The sequence below is a fragment of the Halichoerus grypus genome, chromosome 10 (assembly GCF_964656455.1).
Source record: "Halichoerus grypus chromosome 10, mHalGry1.hap1.1, whole genome shotgun sequence".
Classification (NCBI taxonomy): domain Eukaryota; kingdom Metazoa; phylum Chordata; class Mammalia; order Carnivora; family Phocidae; genus Halichoerus; species Halichoerus grypus.
Window position 1 is genome coordinate 20,644,307 of NC_135721.1, and position 27,065 is coordinate 20,671,371.

At 47.2% G+C, this 27,065-nt stretch overlaps 1 protein-coding gene across 2 annotated transcripts in view; it reads left to right on the plus strand.

The window, feature by feature from the left end:
* DRC1 (dynein regulatory complex subunit 1) overlaps positions 1–27,065 on the plus strand; it is a 42,688-nt gene that overhangs the window by 13,385 nt on the left and 2,238 nt on the right. Inside the window, exons 3-14 of one of the 2 annotated variants that reach the window (XM_036090253.2) lie at positions 3,924–4,036; positions 5,449–5,632; positions 6,224–6,361; positions 7,278–7,364; positions 8,018–8,140; positions 14,454–14,593; positions 18,533–18,667; positions 18,947–19,179; positions 22,123–22,235; positions 23,384–23,473; positions 23,999–24,085; positions 26,084–26,268. In XM_036090253.2, coding sequence (XP_035946146.1) covers positions 3,924–4,036; positions 5,449–5,632; positions 6,224–6,361; positions 7,278–7,364; positions 8,018–8,140; positions 14,454–14,593; positions 18,533–18,667; positions 18,947–19,179; positions 22,123–22,235; positions 23,384–23,473; positions 23,999–24,085; positions 26,084–26,268 — 1,628 coding nt within the window. The remainder of the gene's footprint in view (positions 1–3,923; positions 4,037–5,448; positions 5,633–6,223; positions 6,362–7,277; positions 7,365–8,017; positions 8,141–14,453; positions 14,594–18,532; positions 18,668–18,946; positions 19,180–22,122; positions 22,236–23,383; positions 23,474–23,998; positions 24,086–26,083; positions 26,269–27,065) is intronic. The other variant, XM_078056082.1, reaches the window with a different exon arrangement.

Here is a 27,065-nt window from a genome sequence, read left to right on the forward strand (position 1 = left end):
GCTGCCCAAGCGGGCCTGATGGGGGAAGGTTACATGGAGAAAGTGGGATTTGAGCCGCATCTCGGAAAAATAGGGGGGACTTAACAAAAGCAGAGAGGAGAGAGATCATTTCTGGCAGAAGTTGAAGTGCACTTACTGGGAGAAAAAAATACTCAAGTTACTGAAATGTCATTATAGAACAGAGAGATCTATAGAGACACCTGAGTGAACCGTATGGTACCGTGTCAAGGATAAGATACTTCATGGTGGCGGAAAGAATACTGAACTGCGGTGTGTTCTTGGTCCCGATCTGGTGCTCACTGTGACGTAGATGAGTCATGCCCCCTCTCTGTACTGGGGTTACTTCATCAAAGTGTCAGTGATCTCTGAACATTGCTGGGTAGGATCACAAGGATATTGTATATAATCTGGAACCTACTGTTATAGTTTATACTGCTATGGTCTTGAAAATACTGATACACAGTTCATCTGGAGCACTCTTTGAGTGTGAACCTGAAGAGATAATGTTGTTTTCATTAGCAGCTTTTCAAGCTTCCTTTCACTTAGGGCTTAAGTCATGTAAAGTGTTGGCATAGAAAAGAAATGTATAAAAACCAAATGCTGCCTTCCTCAATATCAAGATGTTAATAACCAGTTCTACCCTAAGACTTGGACAGGAAGGGCCACTGTCCTCGGCCCTGCACCTTATCAATCATTTTTAATTGGTGATTCTTTTGTTTCCTATTTAATCTTGCTCCAATTTTATAAATATATTCTTCCAAGTTTTCTCTTAGAAGCTTTATTGTTCTATCATTTACATTTTGGTCTGTAATCTATCTCGAATTGATTTTTGTGGGTGGTGTAAAGGTAAGGCTCAAGGTTCACTGTTCTGTATATGGATTTTTAATTGACCCAGCACCATTTATTGAAAAGATCATCCTTTCCCCCACTGCACTGCAATACACCTTTGTTGTGAATCAGGTGATCACCTATTGGATTTGTTTCTAGATTCTCTATTCTGTTCTAGTGGTCTACTTGTCTGACTTTACACCAATTCCACAATATTTTAGCTACTGTAGCGTTATGACACGTCTTGACATCTGGTGGAGTGAGTTCTTCAATTCTGTGGTTCTTCAGGATTGCTTTGGCTATCCTTGACCTTTTGCATTTCCATATAAATTTTACAATCAGCTTGTCAGTTTCCACCAAAAAACCTGCTGGGATTTTTAAAAGTTTTATCTATATATTTTAGAGAGAGAGTGGGGGTGGGGGGTGGGGAGATTGGGGTTAAGGGGAGGGGGAGAGAGAGAGAGTCCTCAAGCAGACTCCCGCTGAGCATGGAGCCTGACGTGGGGCTCAATCCCAGGACCCTGAGATCATGACCTGAGCAGAAATCAAGAGTCAGCACTTAACCCACGAGCCACCAAGTTGTCCCCTCCTGGGGACTTTAACTGAGGTCGGATTTAATATCTTACCAACAATGAGATGTACAATCGTGAGTATAAAATATCCCTCCATTTATTTAGGTATTCTTTAATTTTGCTCAACGGTGTTTTATACTTTGTGTTGAGGCTCTAAGTATTTATTGCTGATATATAAAAGCACAATTGGTTTTTGCATAGTGACCTGATATTCAGCAACGTTGTCAAATTCACATGTTAATTCTAATAGCTGTCCTGTGGTTTCTTTTGTTTGTGTGTTTATTTTTTTACATATATAATCGTATCATCGAAAATGACAGTTTTATCTTTTCCTGTGTCTGTTCGTCTGTTGATGACTAACCTTTTCCGTTTTACTTTTTTTTTTTTTTTAAGACTTTATTTATTTGTTTGACAGAGAGAGAGAGGGCACAAGCTGAGGGAGAAGCAGGCTCCACGCTTGTGAGCAAGGAGCCCGATGTGGGGCTCGATCCTAGGACCCTGGGATCATGACCCGAACCGAAGGCAGATGCTTAACCGACTGAGCCATCCAGGCACCCCACATTTTCCATTTTACTTCGAGTCTGAAATACTTGATTCAGAAATTTCTGATGTTCGCATTGTCTGAGCAGAAAATAGAAAATTGTTCAAAAACCACAGGAAAGGCTTTACTTCCTTAGGCACGTAAAACCATTTGGTACAAGAGCTAAAACTGTAGCCATTTAAAAAAAAGTCTGGAGTACCTCTGGATATCTGGGTTAAGGCTCCGGTTCTATATTCATTAAAACTGCATTTCCAAATGTCCTTAGAAGGGTGAGATGAGATAGAATCTCTGATCGTTTCAGTGACTCCTTTGTATGGAGATGTTTATAGGTTCTTTGTTCAGAAACAATCCGAGAGCTGAAGAATTTGTAAGTTCCAAAACAGACCTAGAAAAACTTAGGCATAGCCTAAGGATACCTGAACTTTGTGTTGATATCCTGTCATCGGGCAAAGGTCAGGAGGGAAGACACTGATGTGAAAGTCAAAGAGGGATTTATTTATTTATTTATTTACTTACTTACTTATTTACTAAAGATTTTATTTATTAGAGAGAGAGAGCAAGAGCGGGAGCACGAGTGGGGGTGGGGGAGGGGCAGTGGGAGAGGGAGAAGCAGGCTTCCCGCCGAGCAGGGAGCCCGATGTGGGGCTCGATCCCAGGACCCCGGGATCATGACCTGAGCTGAAGGCAGCCGGCTAACTGACTAAGTCACCCAGGCGCCCCCAAAGAGGGATTTAGAAGGGGGATGCCGGTAACAAAATCGCTGAGCCAGTAAGGGAGACAGCGGTGCAGCCAGAGTCTGGAACAGGAGAGCCCACTAACAGTAACTTAAACAACATAGAAGCTTAGCCCTCTGGCTGACTTAGTTCAGGGCCTAAGTACACTGTCCAGGGCCGATACGGCGGCTCCTCGATGTCAGGGACCTCATCTCCTTCTGCCTTTCCTTAGTGGCTTTCATGTGCTCCCCGAGTCGTACTGGAGGACACACGCCTGGGAGGAGGGGGGATGGGGCAGCAGAGGACACACGTTCTTCCTTCAACACACGATTCAGAAGCGGCCCACATCACTTCTGCTCGGGTTCTATTGATCAGACTGTATTCTAGCTGTAGAGGAGGTTGGGAAGTGTATCCATGTTGGTAGGTCAAATGTCCAGCTAAAACTGGGGGGCCTGTTACTCGGAGAGGAGGAGGGAATGGATGTTGGAGGATGATTGCCATTATCTCTGCCTCACCTCTCCCACTGAATTCTCAGGAAAGCCCCTGGTGGTGTCAACCACTTGGAGGGTCTACGGGGGCAAGTACCTGGGGTATCTGCCAGTGTGCTAGTCGGCTGATCCCTAGTCTAACGAGAATAAGCCAAAGTACCTTCAGAATCACATGTGCTATTAAATTGTAAGCTCTGATATCACATCACCAACATCCTGATGGAAGTGGATTGCCAAATACATGCTGCTCTTAGGGTCTTTTTTTTTTTTTAAGATTGTATTTATTCATATGAGAGAGAGACAGACAGAGCGGGGAGAGGCAGAGGCAGAGGGAGAAGCAGGCTCCCCAGTGAGCCGGGAGCCCAATGCGGGGCCCGATCCCAGGACCTGGAGATCATGATGCTAGCCGAAGGCAGACGCCCAGCCAGCTGAGCCACCCAGGCGCCCCGCTACTCTTAGGGTCTTAAGGTTGCTTTTGATTCCCTCTTGGTTGGATAGAACAGCTACAGACAGTTGAGCAAAATGTTCCTAACTTCATAAATTCCTTTTTTAAAAAAGATTTTATTTATTTGAGAGAGAAAGAGAGAGAGAGCAGCGAGAGAGACCACGAGTGGGGGGCGGGGAGAGGGAGAAGCAGGTTTCCCCGCTGAGCAGGGAGTCTGAACTGATGCAGGACTCGATCCCACGACCCTGGAATCATGACCTGAGCCGAAGGCAGACCCTTCACTGACTGAGCCACCCAGGTGCCCCTCTAACTTCATAAATTCTTCTTTGTTTTCAGAAATTGGCTAAACTGCTGCTCTGTGGCACTGAGTTGGTGACAAATATCCAGGTGGCTACAGATATCAGAGAGATCCACAGGAGAGTGGAAGAAGAGGAGATCAAGCGTCAGAGGTGAGGAGCCCCTGCTCTGCAGCCTGGGGGACATGAGGACATCTCTTCCGTGGGTCCCCAAATTCTCCCCAACTGTTGGAAGGTGGCTGTGTTAAACTCAGTCTCGCAGATTCCTCTTATTGCCCCTTAGGAATGAATCTCTTCCTTCCCTCTTGCTTTCCTCCCTTCTTCCCCCTTTCCCCACTTGGCCATTTTAGCTTCTCTCCACAATAGCACGATGTTAACAGTTTTTAGTTGTTTAGCATAAGTAATTCCTTCAGCACCTTTACTAGCTTTACCAGTATGCAATTGGTGACTTTATTCTTGCCACTTCCCTTTGCCTGCCTTGGGCTATACCCAGCCCTGAATTGGCTGATTTCCCAGCCACGCCAAGGAGTTAGGCTTTGTCTTGTAACCACTGATGAAAAACTGAAGGTCTTAAGCAGCAGAGTTACAGGATAAATGTGGACTTTAGAAAGATGACCTGGTTGTTATTTTTCATTTTTTGAGGACAAAAGTCAAGTGAATTATAATATGGACTCTGCTCTAGCTCAGAAGGGAGGCGAGAAGGAGAGAGGAGCATGAGGTTAAGTTGTTACTTCTGTCTTGTAGAGGTTGGCGCTCAAGTCTGGGGGCAGCCTCCTAGAATGACAGTCTGTTAAGGTAGGGAGAGAGTCTTGGCATGTGTCCTAGCGGCTGTTCTGGGGAAGGGGGGGCTCGCTTCTCGTCCTCACGCCTCCCTTCATTCTGGTCCCCTCCTCAGTACACTCCATCACAGAGTCTCTTTTTGGAATTTCTGGAAAGGCCATGCCGATTTTCCATTGCTTAATAGTGGAGTTTCCCTATTTGTATGTCCCCCTGGTCATTTATTGATAATTTGGGAGAGGAACAGCCACACACCTGAGGTCGTGTTGATAACCAAAAATAATAATAAGTATACCCTTTGTTAAGGGACTGCTGTGCTGAGCATTATCTCACTTAACTTCGACAGTAGCCGTATGAAAGTAGGTGCTTTCATCCTCTCCCTCTAACAGAGGAGAAAAATGCAGCTTGCAGAGGGTAAGGGACTCGTCTCAAGTTGAGAGTCAGGTGGGGCAAAGTCACGCCTGGGTCACTGGAGTCATAGAGCTTGTTACAGAAGTATGTGACAAATTAACTCTTGATCCGCATGCATGTGCGTGTGTAGGTAGGCATAGCTTTAAGGTTGATCTGCTTTTGTTATGTGTCACTTTGTTTATTTGGTCTCCTTACTGCCAGTCAGTCCTTAAGCTAAAAGAAGATTTCTCAGAGCCTGGTTTGGTTTGAGCGGGGGTATGTGGAGGCGGTGCTGGGGACCCGGGCCTGGTATGTCAGACTCTCGAGAGCCTGCCTGCCTCCAGGAGGAGGTGGCTTCCAGAGCTGGGCTGGCATGGCCGGCCTGTTTGTATTCACAGACTTGAAAAGCTGGAGAATGAAGTCAAGACAAGCCAAGACAAATTTGATGAAATCACCGCAAAGTGGGAGGTGGGCAAACAGAAGAGAATTCCCCAGGACCTGTGGGACATGCTCAACACCCAGCAGGTGCACTGCGCCGGGCTGATAGAGGACAAGAACAAGCTTATCAGCGAGTTACAGCAGGCAAGACTCCCGGCCCCGACCCTGCCAGGTGGGCTCAGGCTGGGCGATTGGACTGGCTTGTTTGCTCTACCTGAATGGAAAAATGTGGGGGCCTCACTTCACTGCTCGGATTATTGCACAGCTCAAGCAATAAATTCAACCGGAAGGAAAAGCTTTGTAGTAATTTTAGAACTATTGGTGACCTTAGAAAGATGTATGTTGGTAGCAAATGCTGTGTCAGATTTTACGTTTTCAATTAAGGAATGGAACTTAATCTGTAGTATATAGATTCCCATGTTGGATCCTGGATCTTCATTGCTCAGCTGGGGCGCCCTAGGCTGTCTGGGAGCTTACGGGGTTTGCAGCAAGTAGTCATGGAGGGTTTGATCCCCTGCTGCTCGTTCCGGCTTTGCCCCGAGCTGAGGCCACTCCACTCTGTCTCCCTGTGCCTTCTCCCGGGCGTCCTCAGATTCTTCTGAAGTTAATTTTGCTTTGTATAGTTGCAATTCCTAGTGTTCACAGATACTGGAGAGAGAGGTCCAAGTGGAGTGCGCTTGGCATCTCTTGCTTCTGTCTTCGTTGGTGGCCAGCCTTTGACACGCTCTTCTCTAGGAGTTGAAAATAAAAGATGACCAGTATGTGAAGGATTTGAAGAAACAGTCGGATGACATCTGCCTACTTCTGGAGCGAATGGAAGAACAAGTGAAGCATGTCATGAAAACCTTCCGTCAGGAGCTGAGTTACATTGAGGTAACAGGGTGTGAGAGGGCTGCCTTCTGCCCGTGGGCAGCCCCTGGGAGGAGGGCCGGGTCTGTCCCAACTGTGCCAGGTAGCTCGTCCTCTGGGTTCGGCCCCTTCATTTATTTACCCATTCATTGACTCACCCAACAAGTACTCATCAAGGGCCTACTATGTGCCAGCCACCGTACCTGGGGCCGGGGATACAGCTATGAACAAAGTCCTCGACGGAGTCTGTATTCTAGCAGGAGACAGCTAGACAACAAACAGATAAACTACTAAATATATAGTTGGACAGGTGGTAATCAGTGCTTTGCAAGAAAATAAAACCATGTAAGGATAAGAAGAGTGGAGGAGGCGGGTATTTGTGAGCAGTTTATTTGTTGTATTTATGGCAGCCGGGGGGTGGGGGCATGGGAAAACAGGTTCTGGAATCAATACTTTGAATTTGAATGGAATATTAAGGATTGAGATTGAGACCTTTCCAAAATGGAAGAGAGCCAAGAGGGTGGGGACCTCTCTGGATTATTTTAGACTCCGTTCTGCATTCCTTGGCCTACCCCTTGTGAGCAACATGCTCCTTTGTTTCGTGGGAACCCCAAGCATAGCAGTGCAGCAGCCCTGGGCGAGACTGAAGCATATGCCAGGGCTTGCCCTGTAACTGCCCTCAGGGGCACTCACTGGCCTTCCTCCAGCTCCCTCCTCTGTTACTGGCTGAGCCACAGGGCAGCTGGCACATTTCTTCTAGAAATTTACGGGAAGCCCAGACTTCATAACACTAATTTCCATGCAACAGTTTGCATTTGGATTTGACTTGGGCTATCTCGTTGGTACATGGCACCTTGTGCAAATACTTGTGAGTTCTTCCGTACTGTGGGACCTGCCCAGTCAAAACAGACACAAGAGCCCTCTTCCCTCTTGGTCGTAGAAAGCATTTGAGATAGAACGGCAGGAACTGCTGACCAGTAATAAGAAGAAATGGGAGCGGGCCCTGCAGGCTCACAATGCCAAAGAGGTAAAGGGGTGGTGGGTGGGGGAGGGCGTGGTGGCTGTCAGGGGTGATCCATGGAGCCTGGGGCAATAGCTGCTGAATCTGTATCTTGGGGAGGATTGCCACGGCAGACATTTACTACTGCACTTCATGGTTAGTCCGTGTGGCCCTGCGGGTGGCGGCTGCCTCTGGTGGTGATGTTTGTTTCTGGTGGCTGTGAATACCACCTTCCTTTGCAGCTCGCTGGAGTTCCCGTGGTCCTGTCACTCTCTTCTTTGTCCCCAGCTTCTACCCCAGCCACGGATATGACCCAGGAAGATGTTTTAAAGGGTGTGGGGGTTATCACTTTACTCAGAGACATAAAGAACAAAGAAATAGCTTGACCAAGATCCAGTGGATTTTTTTTTTTTTTTTGAGAAATACAAATGTCTGACCACAGGGCCCACGGCTAATTTCTTAATGGAACAATCCTCTTGGAGTTTCTCAAGTTAGGAGGCTCCAGAGTAAGGTAAACAATACAAAGCCTTGGGGCGCAGGAGCTTCTGAGGGCCGACTGACTCCCTCCAGACTCATGACACTTGGAGACCCTTCAATGTGTCATGCTTGTCAGGCCACTGGAAGGATTGAGGCAGGACAGGGATAGGGCTGACTTTCCTCTTGTCTTCCCGTGCCTTCAGCTGGAGTATCTTATGAACCGCATCAAGAAAGCAGAGGACTATGAGAAGCAGCTGAACAGGCAGAGGCTGTGGGACTGGGAAGAGTACAACATGATCAAGATCAAACTGGAGCAGGATGTGCAGGTCTGACTCGTTCCTCGGCGTCTGGGTGGCAGAGCAGACAGAGTACCCGTGCATGTTGTATCCTTGGTGACTGCCCAGAATGTTCTAGAGTTGGTCCATTCAACAGATATGTACTCATTATCTACTTTCTTTCAAATGATCATATCTGTGTATCAGGACCAAAGCAGAACAGCCACCATCTAGTGAGTAACTAGGCACTTAAGGCACAGTGTCTCTAGTCCTCATACTAACACAGAAGGGAGGAATCACTGACCACATTTTATATGTCAGGAAATAGGCTACTTACCTGGCAAATGGTAGGCCCTGGATTCAAACCCAGCTCCGTCTGGCTCGATAGCCTATAATGTTCCTAATACTCTAAACAGCCTCTGGCTGATGGTTGGACATCGCAGTAAGGCAGATCCGACTTGCCATCAGGAAGATCTTCCTCCCTTCCTCCCTTCCTTCCTTCCTCCCTCCCTCCCTCCCTCCCTCCCTCCCTCCCTCCGTTCCTTTCTTCCTTTTTTTAAAAGATTTATTTGAGAGAGAGAGCGCACACACTCTGGTGGGGCAGAGAGAGGGAGAGAATCCCAAGTGGACTCTGTGCTGAACATGAAGCCCGACGTGGGGCCGGATCTCACAACCCTGAGATCACAGCCGGAGCTGAGACCAAGAGTTGGACGCTTAACTGACTGCCCCACCCAGGCACCCCAGAAAGAACTTTCTAATAGTTAGAACTATCCAATATAGAAAAGGGTCATCCCACAAAACAAGGAGTCTTTTATCTCATCAAGTATTTAAAGGCTGCATGACTGTGTCTGTCTTCTATGCTGAGGAAGGATCCTTGCAGTGGAAGGAGGTTAGATTTTCTGGTTTGTGAAGCTCTTTCCAAGCCTAGGATTCTGTGCTTCAAAGTTAGTTAAAAAAAGCTCATCTCTAATTATATTTAGGTGTGATGTAATTACCTCTTCATATTCCAGCACAGTCTATTCACTTCCGTTTCTGTCTAGAAAAACTGGTTAGACTAAAGCTTTTCCACATAGCCTGTGGTAGAATTTCAGGACCTACTACTCTTGTGGCTTTATGTAACAAGGTTGAATCAAAGCCCCTCCAGACTACAAATATTCTTCCCAGTCTTGAGAATTTTCCTGGGCCTTTCTCATATTAATGTCGTGGAAATGAGAGTCACTGACAAGGAACAGTGGAAGTCTGAGAGCAGTATTGCGTATGTGGGCTGCATACATGGCACTTTTAATGAAAATGGCTATTGTTAAGCTTTCTTTAGTCATTTTGGTTTTATAATAATTTATGGGACAAAACCACAGTGACACTGCTGACCTCCAACAGTGAAATAATGGAAACTCATGTTCTTTTATTTGTTGTTTTGTTTTTTCTTTTGTGTTAAGACACGTAACACAAGATCCACTCTCTTGACACAATTTTAAATATACAATAACAGCATTGTTACTCAAAGACCTTCTGTTGTACCGTTAGATCCCCAGAACTTATTCATCCCACATAACTGAAACTTTGTGCCCTCTGACCAACTCCTTCCCCCTGCCCCTCCCCCAGTTTGACTGTTTTAGATCCCACATACAAGTGAGACCATGCAGCATTTGTCTTTCTGTGTCTGGCTTATTTCACTTATTAGTATAATGTCCTCCCTGTCCATCCATGTTGTTGCAAATGGTAGATTGTCCTTTTTTTTTTTTTTTTAAGATTTTTAATTTATTTTTTGTCAGAGAGAGAGAGAAGAGCACAAGCAGGGGGAGCTGCCGGCAGAGGGAGAAGTAGGTTCCCCGCTGAGCAAGGAGCCTGATGCAGGACTTGATCCCAGGACCCTGGGATCATGACCTGAGCCAAAGGCAGACACTTAACCGACTGAGCCACCCAGGCGCCCCTAGATTGTCCTTTTTTAAGGCTGAGGAAGATTGCATGATATGCCTATACCACATTTTCTTTCCCCATTAGTCCACTGATGGACATTTAGCTTGTTTCTGTCTCTTGACTGTTGTGAATATGCCACAATGTACAGGGCTGTGCAGACATCTCTTCAAGATCCAGATCTCAATGTCTTTGGATCTATATCCAGAAGTGGGATTATTGGATCAAATGGTAGCTCTATTTTTTATCTTTTGAGGAACCTCCATATTGTTTCCAGGGTGGCTGCACCAGTTCGCATTCCCACCAACGGTGCACGAGCTTTCCTGTTCCATATCCTTGCCAGCACTTGTCATCATTGGTTTTTTGACAAGGGCTATCCTAAGAGGTGTGAAGTGATATCTCATTATAGCTTTGATTTGCATTTCCCTGATAAGAAGTGACGTTGAGCACCTTTCACAAACCTATTGGCCATTTGTATGTCTTCTAATCAGGTAGTTTATTATTATTATTATTATTATTATTTGCTATTGAGTTGTAGGAGTAGAACCTCACATTCTTTTTTTTTTTTTAAAGATTTTATTTATTTATTTGACAGAGAGAGACACAGCGAGAGAGGGAATACAAGCAGGGGGAGTGGGAGAGGGAACAGGCTTCCCGCTGAGCAGGGAGCCCGATGCGGGGCTCGATCCCAGGACTCTGGGATCATGACCTGAGCCGAAGGCAGACGCTTAACGACTGAGCCACCCAGGCGCCCCTGAACCTCACATTCTTAATCTAATCCTCAAATGCTTGAACAAAGTCAAAAAATTCTGGGACGTGGGGAGATTTTGTGGGTAAGGGGTGATGGAAGACTAGGGAGGTGAGGGATGGAGAGGCAGAGAGCCTGGGACACCCGCGTCTCCTGGCTTCCCCTGTCCAGTTGGACGACCTGTGGAGTGTGGGTATGTGGGAGGCAGGCAGGCGGAGAGATTCAGCGCGGGGAATTGTGTGCAGTTCCTGTGCACAGTGGTTCTTTCCCGTGTTAGCATGGAAAGCAGGAGTATACTGTCCCACATTACCCTTTAACTAGGAACAGATAATCTAATCAGGGATTACCATATTGCCATATGTGGGGTATTTTAGTAGATCGAACTTGATCATAATGCCACGTAGGTGTACTTTCACTAGACAGTAAAGTCAGATAGCATCGATTTTTGTCAAGAAGATACAGCACACAGCTCAACATCAAATTTGCTCTTCCTAAGTAATTCATAGCACTGTATCAGTTCTAAAATATACAACTAAAATTTTTGCAAATCGCAAAAATCCGAAGGATCCAAAACACATAGATTTGGTTTGATGGGTAAAGTACAAGAAGTAAGAAAGAGAGTGTGTACTTTCCGAGTGCTTACTGACAGTAAGGTGACAGTATTAATGAGCAAAAAAAAAAAAAAAAAGCCTGTAAACATTATGCACTTGAGAAGGATTTTACCACACCCGCCCGCCGCCCCAAAACAACACTACTAGAAACACCTCGTTCTTGAGGCAGGAAACAAATGCTTTTTCCTTTAGGTCCTACTTGTGCTTTTAAAATTGTAAAATGGGGGCGCCTGAGTGGCTCAGTCGTTAAGCGTCTGCCTTCGGCTCAGGTCATGATCCCAGGGTCCTGGGATCGAGCCCCGCATCGGGCTCCCTGCTCAGCGGGAAGCCTGCTTCTCCCTCTCCCACTCCCCCTGCTTGTGTTCCTGCTCTCGCTGTGTCTCTCTCTGTCAAATAAATAAATAAAATCTTTAAAAAAAAATAAAATAAAATAAAATAAAATAAAATAAAATAAAATAAAATTGTAAAATGGTTTAGTTCAACTTCAGGGACTGTTACCTTTAATACCAGAACATTAATCACAAAAATCAAATACAAGTTACTTATTTAACAAACACCGTGAACTTACATTATGCAAAGTGCCAAGATAAACAAGGCACAGTTCCTGAGAGTGGAGGTGCAGAGGCCCGGTGGGATCTCTGAGGTCAGCCCACGGGACCAGGGGAATGGCTCTTTCAAATTTCCATTCTACCTGGGGTGACGATGGCAGTTGGTTTTCTGGAGCTTGTGGGGCAAGAGGTGGCATGGAAAGCGGCCGTGGAGAGGCTTGTACTGACGCAGGAATAATCTTTATAAATTATTCACAAAACCCAAACACGATGTTTCCCCATTAGTCTTGGGAACATAAAGTACAGCTTCGCGACAGTATCTTCGGTAATTGAAGAATAAGCGCAGACAGTTAACAAAATCAGTTACAATTTTAAAATATAAAACTATTTTCAACGTATGACAACCAAGAACGGCTATATGTTGAGACTAAACCCTGAAATAATTGACAAGAGTCACTGGTACCCAAATTATCTCGAGCAGAAGGTGTGGAAAACAAATGAGTCACGTGGTTCATGCAGCCACCTGCTGTAGACTCTGCCGGGTGAGACTACGAGACTCTTAGTTCTGCAAGTTCATTGACAGCACTGAGAGGAACTCCCAAAGGGCATTGCGACTGGAGGCGGCAGAGGTCTTGGACCAGAGCTGGGGTGACGGAGCGGCTGATCCGTGAGCCCCTAGAGATGGAAAGCCCACAGTGCATCTTGCATTGCTAGCCCTTCCGTGCATCAGTCTCCTAGGAACGTATTCTAGCAAAGAGCACGAGCAGGTGCGCTCCACAAGAGAAAATCAAATCGGCTAATAAATAATGAACCACAAGCGCAAGCAAAGAAATGCAAATTAGAACCGGCAGGTGACAGAGTTTCTTTGTTTGTTGTTTTGCCTATAAAATCAGCTCAGATGTGAGTTCTTTCAGGTCACAAAGAAAAAGACATGGCCTAATTACTTCAGTTCAGAGTTTTGTGAACTGTGTTCAGCTAGGTGAGGTACGAGTGGTGGTTTCACAAAACTAACAAAAAAAGTGAGTCAGTGATTTTTTTTTTTCCTTTCAAGATGTATTATGTAGGATAAAGAGAGAGTCGGTTTCCATAGTTAGTATTATCTAATAATCTGCCTTCAGGGATGAAATTTACGTGAACACTAAAGGGCTAGAGCTTGCATTTGTAACTCACATGGTCTCACTTCCTTATAAATGTAAAAACTGTTCTGTGGCCAAATAAGTTTGGGAAATGCTGTCTTAGTGATAGGGGCTTATTGCAAGGCTACGAGAAAAAGGAGGTCCCTGGACGTCATCAGAGCAAACACCAGGCACTTGGGGTCTCAGCCACTCACTGTCGTTCCAAATCAGAGCAACTCCGGAGAGTGTTCGTACCTTCCCAGGTTATCTCCATCCAGCAAGGAGCTTTTCTATTGGACTTTGTATTGAGCCACCTCCTAGGTCAGTGGTCTTCCCGATGTCCGGGGCTGGTTTCCTTTGGAGCACAGGGGCATAAATCATTGTGAGATACCTGCCCATAATGGAGATTTAGAACTCTCTGGGATAGTTAAACAGGGTACTCTTGACTAATTCTCTCAGTTATCCATGCCAGCGCCTTTGTTCTCCTCCGCATCACCTCCTGGCCAGTTACCCTCCTTGAGGATGGTCCAGAGCTGGGAGGGGACGCTGTCTGGACTCACTTCCTAAGTTGATTCCATGGCAAGGCTCTGTAGCAGCGTGGAAGGAGACGGGGGAAGGAGGCTTGATTGAGTGCCACATGTCACATGTCCCTGCTTGTCAAGCTCTGATCACACTTAATTACATCCTCTGTTCCTGCATTTCCACTCAGGAAAGGCCGGAGCAAGCTTGCCTTTATTTGCCCTGCCTCTAGCCTTGTCTTGCTCTTGACATTTTTTTTTTTTTTTTAACTGTCAGAGTGACACAGGCTTTAAGCTTGCAGTCGAATGATGGATATATTTTTTAAAGATTTCATTTATTTATTTGAGAGAGAGAGAGGGAGAGCACAGAGGGAGAGGGAGAGGGAGAAGCAGACTCCCCACTGAGCAGGGAGCCTGATGTGGGACTTGATCCCAGGACCACGAGATCATGACCAGAGCCGAAGACAGACCCTTAACCAACCGAGCCACCCAGGTGCCTGAATGATGGATATTTTTTTTCTGGTTGGCCTTTCATTTGCCTCTAATAACAGATTTTCTAAGAATTCAGGTGGAGGCACTTGTCACTCCAGTTCCTCTGACATGACTCCAGAACAAAGAATCGGGGACCCTCAGGTACAACCAGTGATACCAGGGCCAGTGAGTATTATTATTTTTTATTTTTTATTATTTATTTATTTTAAAAAGATTTTATTTATTTATTTGACAGAGAGAGACACAGCGAGAGAGGGAACACAAGCCAGGGAAGTGGGAGAGGGAGAAGCAGGCTTCCCGCGGAGCAGGGAGCCCGATGCGGGGCTCGATCCCAGGACCCTGGGATCATGACCTGAGCCGAAGGCAGACGCTTAAGGACTGAGCCACCCAGGCGCCCCTACTATTTTTTAAACTTTAGGTTCTTGAGCAACAGCTTCAGCAGATGAAAGCAACTTACCAGCTAAACCAAGAGAAGTTGGAGTACAACTTCCAGGTGCTGAAGAAGAGAGACGAAGAGAGCACAGTGATCAAATCCCAGCAGAAGAGGAAGATCAATCGGTAAGCGAGCATGCAGAACATGAGCCCTTCTGTGCTGAAAATGGGGATGGGGAGGAACTCTCCCCTTCTGGAGGAGTGCAAGCTGTTAACAATATAACCAAGTCTTATTAAAAGAGTTTTTGGGGAAAAGATAATACTTTCAACTGCTCCACCACCTCCCCCATGAAAGAATGTACAGCAAAAGTCCGTCTCCCACTCCCCATTTTGTGTGGCTCCTCTTTCCCACCTCTGTAAGAATTGTTCTTTTCTTTTGTTTCTTCCAGAATTTCTTTAACCACATATAAGCAAGCACAGATAAATACTCTCACCACCCCCTCTGTTTTTAGACCAAATGATAGCATTCTATACACACTTTTCTGTGTCTTGAATGTTTCCATATCAGTTCATAAAGAGCTTTCACGTGATTTAATGTCCCTGTGGATGGACATTTAGATTGCTTCTAATCTTTTGCTACTGCAAATGATACCAGTGTAGGTACTCATGCCAGGGTCTCACTCTGCAGATGCGCAGAGCTCTCTGTAGGATAAGTTCTCCACTTGTTATTACAGAAGCAGTACTGTGCATTTTAGAGAAGCAGGAAGTACCACACGTGAAAGTAAGATAAAAACATAAAAACAGGGGCGCCCGGGTGGCTCAGTCAGTTAAGCGTCTGCCTTCGGCTCAGGTCATGATCTCAGGGTCCTGGGATTGAGCCCCATGTTGGGCTCCCTGCTTGGTGGGGAGTCTGCTTCTCCCTCTCCCTCTGCCTCTCCCCCTGCTTGTGCTTGCTCTCTCATTCTCTCTGTCAAATGAATAAATAAATAAATAAATAAAATCTTAAAAAAAACCCATAAAAACACCATATTCCTACCACCAGAGATTAAGTGTGTAGTGTGTCTCTTTCCAGATCTCTCCTTTCTCTCTCTCCCTCTCTCCATCTATCTATGACAGCCACAAATCTGTATAGTTTGAGAGGAGTTCTCTGGGAAGCCTTCCTAAAGAAGTGAAATAGTGAAGGGGGGAAGGCTGTGAATTGGTAAAAAGGAGTTAGGGCTCCAGGGTAGATGGTGCCAGAGCCAGGAATGAAGGGCAGGGCTGAAGACAAGGAAGTAGGAAGACGAAAGTTCCACGTTTGATGAAAGAGACTGCACTGTGGGAGAGGGGAGGTTGGTAGGACGGGAGGGGGGCAGAGGTATGTGAGACAGACCTTGGGTTTGATCCCAAGGGCAGAAAGATGAGTGGCATCATCCCCACCATCCCTTCCCTTCCCTGGCTCTACCCACTGACTTCAAGCACACACAGTTTCCCTTATCCTAAAAAACCCTTCAGCCGACCCTTTTGCTCCTGGGTAAGGCTAACTGTTTCTCTTCTTGCTTGCTTGGCCATTTTCCTCTCGCCACCAGCCCCTCCCCTCACCTCCAACACTCATAATTTAACCTCTGACCCCAGAATTGGACAACCACTTCCCTCTGTAGGTGACCAGTGGTGTCCTTCTAGCCAAACAACCACGGCTCTTCCTCAGGTCTCATCCTATTGTTACTGGCACCGAATCTCAGAATTTTTCTCCTTTGGCTTTTATGACTCTAAAATATTTGTTCTTCTTTCTCAGTGTATTCCTAATTGGTTTCCTTTGGTGGTTCTGCTTTCTCTTGCCTGATTAGGTATTTTAGAAAGCATCTTACCCCTTTGCTTTATATTTTTATTCCATCCACCCTCTACACCAGTCTCATGGCTTTGAATATGACCTGATATTTTTTTAAAAATATTTTTTTTATTTATTTGAGAGAGAGAACATGAGTGGGGGGAGGTGGGGAAAGGGAGAAGCAGGCTCCCCGCTGAGCAGGGAGCCTGACTCGGAACTCAGTCCCAGGACCTTGGGATCATGACCTGAGCCAAAGGCAGACGCTTAATGACTGAGCCACCCAGGGGCCCCTGAATAATGACCTCTTTCTCGATGACTCCCAGCTACATATCCCTAATCCTGAACTCACCTCCTCACTTTATCTGGGACTGCCAAAAGATATTTCAGCTTGGAGAGTTGCTGTCGCTGCCAAGGGACAAGTTTTGAAACCCGACTTGCCTACCCTCCCAGTCTTCCCATCATCCGCCCCCCCCCCCCCCCCCGCCACCGTCCCCTCTATCTCTAGCTTCTAGCCAGTCACGAAGGACGGGACATTTTGTTGAGCCTCCTCTTGCAGCCACCCATCCTGTCTACCTCCTCTCTTGCTACCTTGCCCAGACCTGCAGCATGCACCTGGAGTTGATTTCTGTTTTATTAGCTTCTATGGTTAGATGACACATAGAAACCCCTTTGCTAAGCGACATGGGGAAAAATACTTTGGGATGGCTACTTAATAATTTTTTTTTTCTTAATAAAATTTTTTCCACCTATATGTGGAAAATCTCCTAGAATGTTGTAGTTAAGAAAATGAATTAGAGGGGCGCCTGGGTGGCTCAGTCATTAAGCGTCTGCCTTCGGCTCAGGTCATGATCCCGGGGTCCTGGGTTCGAGCCCCGCATCGGGCTCCCTGCTCCGCGGGAAGCCTGCTTCTCCCTCTCCCACTCCCCCTGCTTGTGTTCCCTCTCTCGCTGTCTCTCTCTGTCAAATAAATAAATAAAATCTTAAAAAAAAAAAAAGAAAATGAATTAGATACTGGTTTTTATCAGAGCCTAAGTGATTTTTGCATTTTATTAAGGCTGAAAACACAAAGGATGGATGTTTGAGTGTTTAGGGACCCTATGCTTATTTCAGAATAATGCTTAAGAGGGAAAATTTTATCTTTAGAATTTTTTTTTAAAGATTTTATTTATTTATTTTAGACAGAGCACAAGTGGGGTGGAGGGGGGACAAGGAGCAGAGGGAGAGGGACAGGCAGGCTCTGCACTGAGCACAGAGTCCGATGCGGGGCTTGATTCCAGGATCCTGAGATCATGACCTGGCCGAAACCAAGAGTTGGACACTTAACCAACGAGCCACCCAACTGCCCCTATCTTTAGAATTTTTAAACTGAAAATATGTAGGCCTTCAGAGTCTGTCTTCCTATGTAAATGGGGCACGGACATAAGACACCTCTTCACGGGTTTGAAGTCTGACGTATGGTCCTGGGTCTAAGAGCCATGCCTGCCGTGTATATTTCATGAGGCAAGTTTCCATGCACAGAGAGAGTTCCCAGAGCAGTGGGATGGGGAGCTGTGACATGCCTGGGCTCACAGGACCATTGGCCAGGCTATCACTGTCCCTCACTGTGCTGGAACCTTCGGCCACTCCCCTGGAGGGTAAGTTCCATGCCTCAGCTCTGGGCTCGCCGGCATCCTGTGTAAAGTGCCCCCCACCCCCCAGCACTTCCACGCTCCACTGTGATGAGTGTGTCTTTGCCTCTGGCTCGACTGATCGTGCCTTCTGTTCGAACATATCCTTGTATTCATCGCTGTAGTCAAACATACCCCTGGCAAGAGACCTTCCATGTTTGATGAATGAGGGAGTGCATGAATGAACTATCGGACTCATGAACAGTATCGGCTCCCTGAGGATGGAGGGCTCATATCTCACACACTTGTGGTGTGGAGTTTTAAGTTTTCCGTTTCTATTTCTCTTGTTTTAGACAGGAAATGAACATCCAAATCATGGCAGTGAAATAGTTGAGATGTGCCCTTTAAAGATGTGAGGTGGCGCATTGGGGGAGGATTCAGTCACAGTCCTGAGTAGGAGACTGCCCCTCAGTGGGTCAGGGCTTCTGGACCGACGTAAATGAGTTTAGTCCTGGACGATCCCCTTACCTCCTGTGGCCTTCGTCTCCTCAATCACAGTCGGAGCCGCTGGGTTTGGGAATAAATGGGAGGGTTTTCTGCGCCTGCACAACTCTGGCCCTGGGGGCTGTCGGGTTGTGTGAAGTCGCTGAGGGGAACAGACACCACAGCTTCTGTTCAGTGCAGATGAACTTTGTCCCCTCTGCCCGGCAGCCTGCATGATACCCTCAACAATCTGAGATCGAAATACGCCAAACAGATCAAGCAGTTTCAGGAGGAGAACCAGTCGCTGACCTCCGACTACAAACGCCTTGTGACGCAATTCAAGGAGCTACAGAAAGCCATGCGGTATTTTAGGGACCTGGGTCCCAAGGCACGTGCCCTAGATAGAGGTGGGCCCAGGCACAAAGAGTCCTTTGTGCTGTCTTCCCCGTCCCTTTACTCGCATGTCCCCTGCCTTTTCTTGAGACGTGTGGGGACCACCTCCAGTCTGTCATAGGCGAGGGCCAGCGACCCGGGACCGGGATGCACCCCAGCTCCACCTCCTTGCTCGCCCTACTGCTCATGGAGGGGACCCTGGCCAGGCCCTGGGGTCTGCTGGCCATGCTGATCAACTCTCCTTCACAGGCACTTTGCTCTCATTGATGACAAGCAGTTTCGGGAGATTTGGCTAATGAATGAGGAGGAGGCAAAGGATCTGATAAGCAGAGCCTTTGATGTAGACAGGATCATTCATACCCATCATCTGGGGCTCCCCTGGACGGCACCTGATTTCTGGTTCCTGAGGAATGTGGGACCTATATCTCAGCAGCCGCAGAAGTCTGCCACACAGATAGTAGAAGAGGTGCTGATGCAAGCAGGTGACTGGAATGGCATCCTAGAGTCCTAGAGCCCCAGAGCTGGGGGCCTGTCAGACCATCAGGTCAACCCATTCATTTCAAAGATGAGCAAACTGAAGTCCGGAGAAGGGGGAGGAGGTCTCGTGGCTGGAAGGTCCATAGTTGTGGCTTTTAAATCTCTAATTTAATTGATAGCTTTACCCCCTTCCCTGTTATTATAATCTGGTAGTTCAATCTAGAAGCTTGATCAGATTCAGACTTAGTTTAGTTTTGCTGAATACATTGTTGTGTACCTCCACTGGGATAAACTAATGGCAGTTTGTCTCTCTCTTCGGGAGGCGAGCAACCGTTGGTAGTCATTGTCTAAGATCCACTAATTGCCTTAGGGGTTGCAAAATGGCAATATTCTAAATTCTATCATATGTCTTCATTTATTAGCTGGAACACTTCTGAAAAGAGAATTTTCCCTTATTAGCTAAATGTTACCCCGAGACACAGTTCGTATAGGAAAGGCAGGATAGATGCTGTTCTTTCTCTATTTACTAGTTTTCAAAATAAATGGACCTGGGTCTCTAGCATCTTCCAAAGGTGACCAGTAACGTTTTATAAAATAAATATCATTGGTCACCTGGGTGGTGCAGTTGGTTAAGCATCTGACTTTTGGTTTCAGCTCAGGTGGTGATCTCAGTGTCGTGAGATTGAGCCCCACATGGGGCTCTGTGCTCAGCTTGGAGTCTGCTTGAGCTTCTCTCTCTCCCTCCCCCCTCTGCCCCCCCCAAACCCCGCGCACTCTGTCTCTCTGTCAAATAAATAAATAAATAAACAAATAAATAAATATCCTTATGAACACATTAGATTTAAACAAATTTGATGTGTTTCGGTTTACTGCACTTATTACCCTTACTGCTACTCACATTGTCCCATCTTTGGCCAGTGGGAGTCTCTTCATGTTGGCTTCTGGGTCCTTTTGACACAACCTCAGTAGTCGTTGATAGCGTCCTGGCTTTCCAGAATGACCAGATTTCCAGTCTAACATTATATGTTTCCTGCTTCAAGTCTGTAATCAGCCATTTCTCAAGGTCGAGGAGACCTGGTCCTTTTAAAGGGAATGGTATTTCAAAACCATAGTCTGGGAGCCGGAGTGCTCATTGTTTGGGATGGGTCAATTTCTAGGCCTTCCTAGTGGATGAGCATAGGGTGTAGAATTACATTTTCAGCATAAAATAAATCATGTGTTCATCCTGACACTTCCTAATCATCAGGATGCCAGAATTTTTGCTTAACTTTATCAAAGTATATCTCCTTTCTCCTACCTTGAAAATCTTGGTGCACAGTCACTCCAAAATAATTACTCATTGCTTTTCCCACAACCACAGAACACTTGCAGAATAAAACATCAACCTACCACTAACAAATGATTACTAAAAATTGTTTAAACTTTTTTGAAGTTCTTTTTACTCGTAGCACACATTCCACTAGAGATGTACAGACAAATTGCTGTCTTTTATTCTTTATTTATTTTATTATTTATTTTTAAAAATATTTTGTTTATTTATTTGAGAGAGAGAGCTGGAGGAGGAGCAGAGGGAGAGGGACAAGCAGACCCTGTGCTGAGCGCGGAGCTGGACATGGGGCTCAGTCTCACAACCCTGAGATCATGACTTGAGCCGAAACCGAGAGTCAGATGCTCAACTGAGTCACGCAGCCACCACCAACCCCGTCCCCAGATTGGTGTCTTTTATTTTATTTATTTGTAATTTTTTTTAAAGATTTTATTTATTTGAGAGAGAGAGTGACGAGAGAGCACGAGTGGGGGGGAAGAGCAGAGAGAGAGGGAGAAACAGGCTTCCCGCTGAGCAGGGAGCCCAAGTGGGGGCTCGATCCCAGGACTCTGGGATCACGACCTGAGCTGAAGGCAGACGCTTAACCATCTGAGCCACCCAGGCGCCCTAGACCCACTTTTTAAATGAGAGCATATGCTTTTCTCCATCTTGCTTTTTTCACTTACAAAGCATCTTGGAGGTCAGTCTATAGTAGTAAGAAGACACATTCTTCATGCCGTTTTTATTTGGTATTCCGTTGTGTGGCTGAGCTGTAACTTATTCAGATGGTGTTCTGTTGGTGGCCGCTTGGGATATTTCCGGGTTTTTGTTTGTTTGTTTTTGCTCTTACAAACATTGCTGCAGCAAATAGCTCTGTGCGTTTGTGTCTGCATATTTTTCCTGGCGAATTGTTGGGATAGATCCTTAAACGTGGGACTGCTGGATCAAAGGGTAAATGCCTCTGTAGTTTTGCTGGATATTGCTCCGTACGGATGGGACCATTTTGCTTTCCACCAGCAAGATGGTATCTTGTACTTTTCCAAAATATCTTCATTTACATGATCTCACTTTATCTTTTGAACAACTAGTAAAACCTGGTAGGACAATGATTTTTTGTGACTATTTTCAGATGAGGTATATATAGTATAAAACATTTTTAAATTTCTAATTTTAATTAAAATGTTTGGCTCTTGCTATTAGCTACCAGTTCTTGCTGAGAAGTGAGGCCACCACTTGGACCACGGTTTAGTTGGCTACTTCTGGGCTGCTGCTGGTTTAGAAACCACCTAGCAGACGTTCTAGATTGTTCTCCAAAGTGAGAATAAATAGGTTCATACTCTCCCTTCCGCTTCCTGGTCGTGGCTGGATTTTGAGTATGATGTTGGCAGGGAGATGAAAGTTAGAACAGCGAAGCATTGTAGAATGGCAGAATTCTCCCGCTAGTCTCATATCCAACCCCCAGCCTCCCTGTTTTTGCCACATACTAGGCTTTCTTCAGCTAAGGAGACTCCATAGGGCCTTAAAGAGGCTTTTTAACAGGTAAATTTTCTCAAGGAAAGCCGTTTGTTGCTCAAAGTCAACCAAGCCAAGCAACGATCTCCCTTTTCTCTCCCACTCTCTCTTCTCTCTGCCCCATCTGCAGAAGAGGAGGGGACCGAGGAGGCCGCCTCGGAAGCAGAGTCTTACCTCGACCTGCCGAAGCAAATTTCCCCGAAAACTACCAGAAAGATCCTGATGCTCCTGTGTGACGAGTCGGTGAGGCCGGCCGCGTGGGGCTGCGCCGGAGGGACTCCTGGCCGGTGGCTCCCTGCGCTGGCTTCTCCCGTGCGGCTGCGGCCCAGGCTGGCCCGGCCAGGCAGGAGGGCTCAGGCACTGAGCCGCAGGGCTGGGCTGGTTCGCGAGAGGCCCGGCCTCAGAGCTGCCCCCGGCGGGCCAACGGGTCCTCCCTTAGTGGGTCAGCAAGGGGTGGGCCAAGTTGGCCCCCGGCTCCTGCTAATTAAAAAAAAAAAAAAAAAAAAAAGAGGCTGAGTCTGCAAGAAAAGGGGCACCAGTCTCCCCTCTGTGACCCCACCTGCCGAGGGGTGTGGCCACAGCTGACGTGGCCTTACCCCGGGAGCTCAGTCTGTGATTTCTCGGGGTGTGTTAGGCTTTGGATAGCTGTATACTGAATATTAGCAAGACCCACTGGATTTCGTGTAAGGGGTGTTGGAGGTGGCTCAGCTAGGAGTTGAGGTGTTCCAGGAACATGACTGGTGCATGATCTTGCATTTCTGAGATGAGTCAAAGAGGTGTAGCTGGGACTGGCAGCTTCCCATCCCCGTGGGACAGTTTTCTGGGGCCAAGAGCTGGCTCTTGTCCCCGAGGGCAGCTCCTGCTGAAAGAGGCAGTAGGCAGGTGCTCCCCCCACCCACCCGCAGGCTTGCTGCCCTCCCCCAGGCCTTCCCAGCTCAGAGTGGGTGCCGGGCGCCCAGTGTCCCCACCCGCCCCCCACTTCCTATGCACTGTGTCGGGATACGGTGTGCCCACCCCCCGCCATGCCTCCCTCCCTCTCCCCCAGCTCGGTGCCTGCCGCCCTGGTCTATGGATATTGGAGGGCTAGCCTCTGAGCGAAGTGACATTGCGCGGCAGGAATCTGTGACTGGAGCAGGTCTGGGCGGCTCTGGGGAACTTAGCCGTTTGCCCAGGGGCTTGTGGGTGAGGTGAGCCAGCACCCTTCGTCCATGAGTATTGGCTTTGTGTCCGGGAAGGGCTCTCAGGCATCCCAGGAAGGACTTCCTCTGGGGTCCTGCTGCCCAAAGTCTCATCCCTGGAGTCATCGCTGATAGTTACACAGACGTAGGCTGCAGACCCAGCACTCATTTCTGAAACCTGTCTCTGACTAGAGATGTCATCTTCCTTCCCAGGGTTTCCTCATAGAGAGCAAGCTGCTGAGCCTTCTCCTTCCCCTGGAGAAGAACGAATGCTATCTGCTGAGGTTGGACGCCATTTTCTCAGTGAGTCCCACTGGGCTGAGTTGATGGGGTGGGGGCCTCATTCTATGCCAGCCTCCTCTGTTTTTCCAACATTGCCTTGGCCGTGGGAAGAGATACGGGTCTCCCAGGCTTCCCTGGGCTTGCTGTCACCTCCTTCCCTTTCCTCGTTCTCCATGCCCCAAATTGGCCACCAAGTCTCCCAGCCCTGACCCTTCCTCTACCAGCTTCTCTCTCACGGCCTGGCCCTCAGACTGTAGGTTCTCCCCTGCACCCCTAAACTCGGATGTGTCCAGCCTCCTCTAGCATTCTCATATCCCCCAGGCCTGTACAGAGCTCTTCCTGACTCTGAGCATTCTTTCTCTGCTCGGATGTGATCTCACTGTGCTTCCCTGGTGTTGAGTGGCCTCACTCTGGGCCATGGCAGGTGCTGGGGGTGTTCGGGGGAACAGCCAAACCTCCTGCTCTTAGGAGCTGAGGGTCTGGTAACTCTGGTAGCCGGTGGACTTCTTGCTGTGGTGTTTGAGCAATTCTCCTATTTTCCCCCAGGCCCTTGGAATTGAAAGTGAGGACGACTTGTATAAACTGGTGAATTTCTTCCTCAAATACCGAGTTTATCATTCACCCTCCAGTCAGGTAATGTGAAATGCAATAAAAAAGAGAGCATTTGAAATTCTGGAAGCCCCCAGAGGGCATTGCTGCCTTTCTGTTATACTTCTGGAGAAATAGTGAGGGTTTTCTGTCAGAGATCGCTAACTTAGCATTTCCCATACTATTACTTTTTCTACTTGCAAGGGAAAGAATGGCTGGGGATGGGAGGCTGTTCTCACACTAAGGCCCAAAGTGTCTTTTCCTGGGCCCTTCCTCAAAGCCAGGCTTCAGCCCCTAGGAGCCCTGGGCCCACCAAGCTCTGAATATTTTGATCCTTACCACTTTCCTGCAAAGCAGGGCCCATCTATAATACCCATCTTGATTGTAATGGACTCTTCTGAAGAAGCCATCATGTTAAAAATATTATAAAGTTTTAATTTATTTTATTTATTTTATTTTTTTAAGATTTTATTTATTTATTTGACAGAGAGAGAGATAGCGAGAGCAGGAACACAAGCAGAGGGAGTGGGAGAGGGAGAAGCCGGCCTCCTGCCGAGCAGGGAGCCCGATGTGGGACTCGATCCCGGGACCCCGGGATCATGACCTGAGCCGAAGGCAGACGCTTAACGACTGAGCCACCCAGGCGCCCTAAAGTTTTAATTTAAAAATTAAAAACTTAAATTAAAAAATACGTTTCGTATTGCTGGCTCCAGGGTGAGTATCCTCATATGCTTCCGAAAAGAATTGGCTGGGTGAACAAAACCCAGAAGCTGTAAAGGGGGAAAAATAGGATCTATTTGACTACATTAAAAAAACAAAAAACAAAAAAACCCCCAACCGTGTGGGGCAAAAATCACTATAAGCAAAGTTAAGATACAGATGACATTTGGGGGGGGAATATTTTTAACTCATATCACAGTTAAGGGCCCATTTCCTTAATATACAAAGAACTCATATAAACCAATAAGAAAAAGACCAACAACTCAATGGATAGGACAAGGGATATGAACAAAAATCTCCTACAAGAGGCAATACGAATAACTTTTAAACACAAGAAAAGATAACCAGCTTCTTATGATAAGAGAAGTGCAAATACTGTTCCAAATTCCATCTGCACCTGTCACGTGGGCAAGACTCTGCGAGTTCGATAGCACATGCTGACGGCCCAGGCGTGGGAACCAGACCCGCTCCTGTCACTGCTGTGAGAGCCCATTGTCACCGCGTGCAGTGTGGGTGACAACACCGTATGCCCTGGCCCCTGCAATTCTTCCTGCAGCCATGTCTCAACACGATGAAAGTGTTTATTGTAGCTCATTGGTTTCCACGCCGCTTGAAATGGGAGAAGGTTGAAAATAACCTCTAATTCCATCATGAAAGGATCGATTACCTCATCAGTGGGGCATCGACACAGTGGGATACTATGCACCAGTAAGAAAAAGACCAAAGCAGTTCTTTACATATTTTTTACGTGAAAATCTCTCTAAGGTTTATTGGTATGTGAAAAACACCAAGTGCCGAACTGTGTCCGCGGTAGAGTATCATTCGTGTGAAAACGGGAGGGAAGGTGTTGCTTGTATGGACAGAGGATTTCTTTGGAAGGATGCCTAAGACATTGATGACGTTGGTTTCCCTATGGGAGGTGAACTGGACTATGAGACAGGAGTAGGAGGAAGACTTTTTTTAATTAAAAAATTAAAATGTAATTTGTGATTTTTGATTCAAAAAGATATATAGTGTCAGCTTTAGGAATATCAATAAAATGAACACCTATGAGCCCCGATTTAGAAATAGAAGATTATCACTGTTTTGAAGCCCCCCGTGTGCCTCTCCCTGATCCTATCCCCCTTCTCTTCCACTCTTTCACCATTTCTTCGTTCCTGTAAATGTGTCTCTTGGCATCTTTTCTGTAACTTTCTGTAAACTTTTCTCCACTTTTTCTCTATCTGCCTGTCTTCAGACACTCATGCTTGCTCTGTGCCCCCGATCCACAGTCACCCTTACGCCTTTCTCCAGCGCAACCCCTGGCATCTGTCACCCCCGCAGGAGCAAACAAGCCTGTTGTCAGCGCTAGAGCCAGGAGAGCAGCCAGACCTCGAGGGACAGAAAGAGGAAAGCCTCGTGGAAGGGGAGCCGGAAGAGAAGGAGGCCCCCCCTTCTCCCAGGCTCATCCATCCCAACGATGTCCTCAAGATTCTGGAGGCCTTTGTCATGGGTCTAAAGAAACCCAGGTGTGCTGGAGGGCTCAGGGAAGGTGGAGGCCAAGCAGAGGCTCGTGTGTGCAGAGGCTGGGGAGGGGGGAGGAAAGGGTGGTGGGGGAGGGCTGGAGGAATCCGTGGACGCGAAGGGAAGGAGTGGGTGTAGAAGCGATTTGCATTTTCTCATGCGTCATTCATTCAGCGGTCAGTCACGGGGTCTGCTGTGCCCTGTGGAGGTCGCACCTTGTGGGCAGGACGATGGCCAGAGCATAACGAGGTGTCCTGTTGCTCCGGGGAGGCCGTGGCCACCCCATCTGGCATGTCCGAGGGCTTCAGGCACCCAAACTGGGTTTTGCTAGGTGGATAAGTGGGGGAAGGGCCATTTCAGGTGTCACAGCGTGGGGACGGGTGTGTTCAAGAGGTGTGGCTGGTGTCAGGGTCTTCGTGGGAAGTGTGGCCGGTGGGTGGGGGGGGGGCCAGATCTCGGAGAGCCTTGCCCGCTGTGCCCAAGACCTTTGTCTTTACCCCTGAGTGACCGGAGCCAGAACATGGTCTGGAGCAGTAGGGGAGCCACGCTTAGGCTTGCATTTTAGAAAGATCCCTTTGGTGGCAGGGAGGGGGGTGGTGCTGGATGCAGGAGAGCAGCCGGGGGCTTTGTCCTGGTGGAGGTGGTGATATCCTGGCTCAAGGCTCCTTGAGGGCAGCCGAATTCTGAGAGGGGTTTTAGACGCATTAGTGAAAGAAATGGACATAGTAGCGGCCTGGAAGGCCGGTGAGGTAAACTGGCCGAGAGAAGGGGGGGGATAGAACTCCAGGGGTGCTGTCACAAA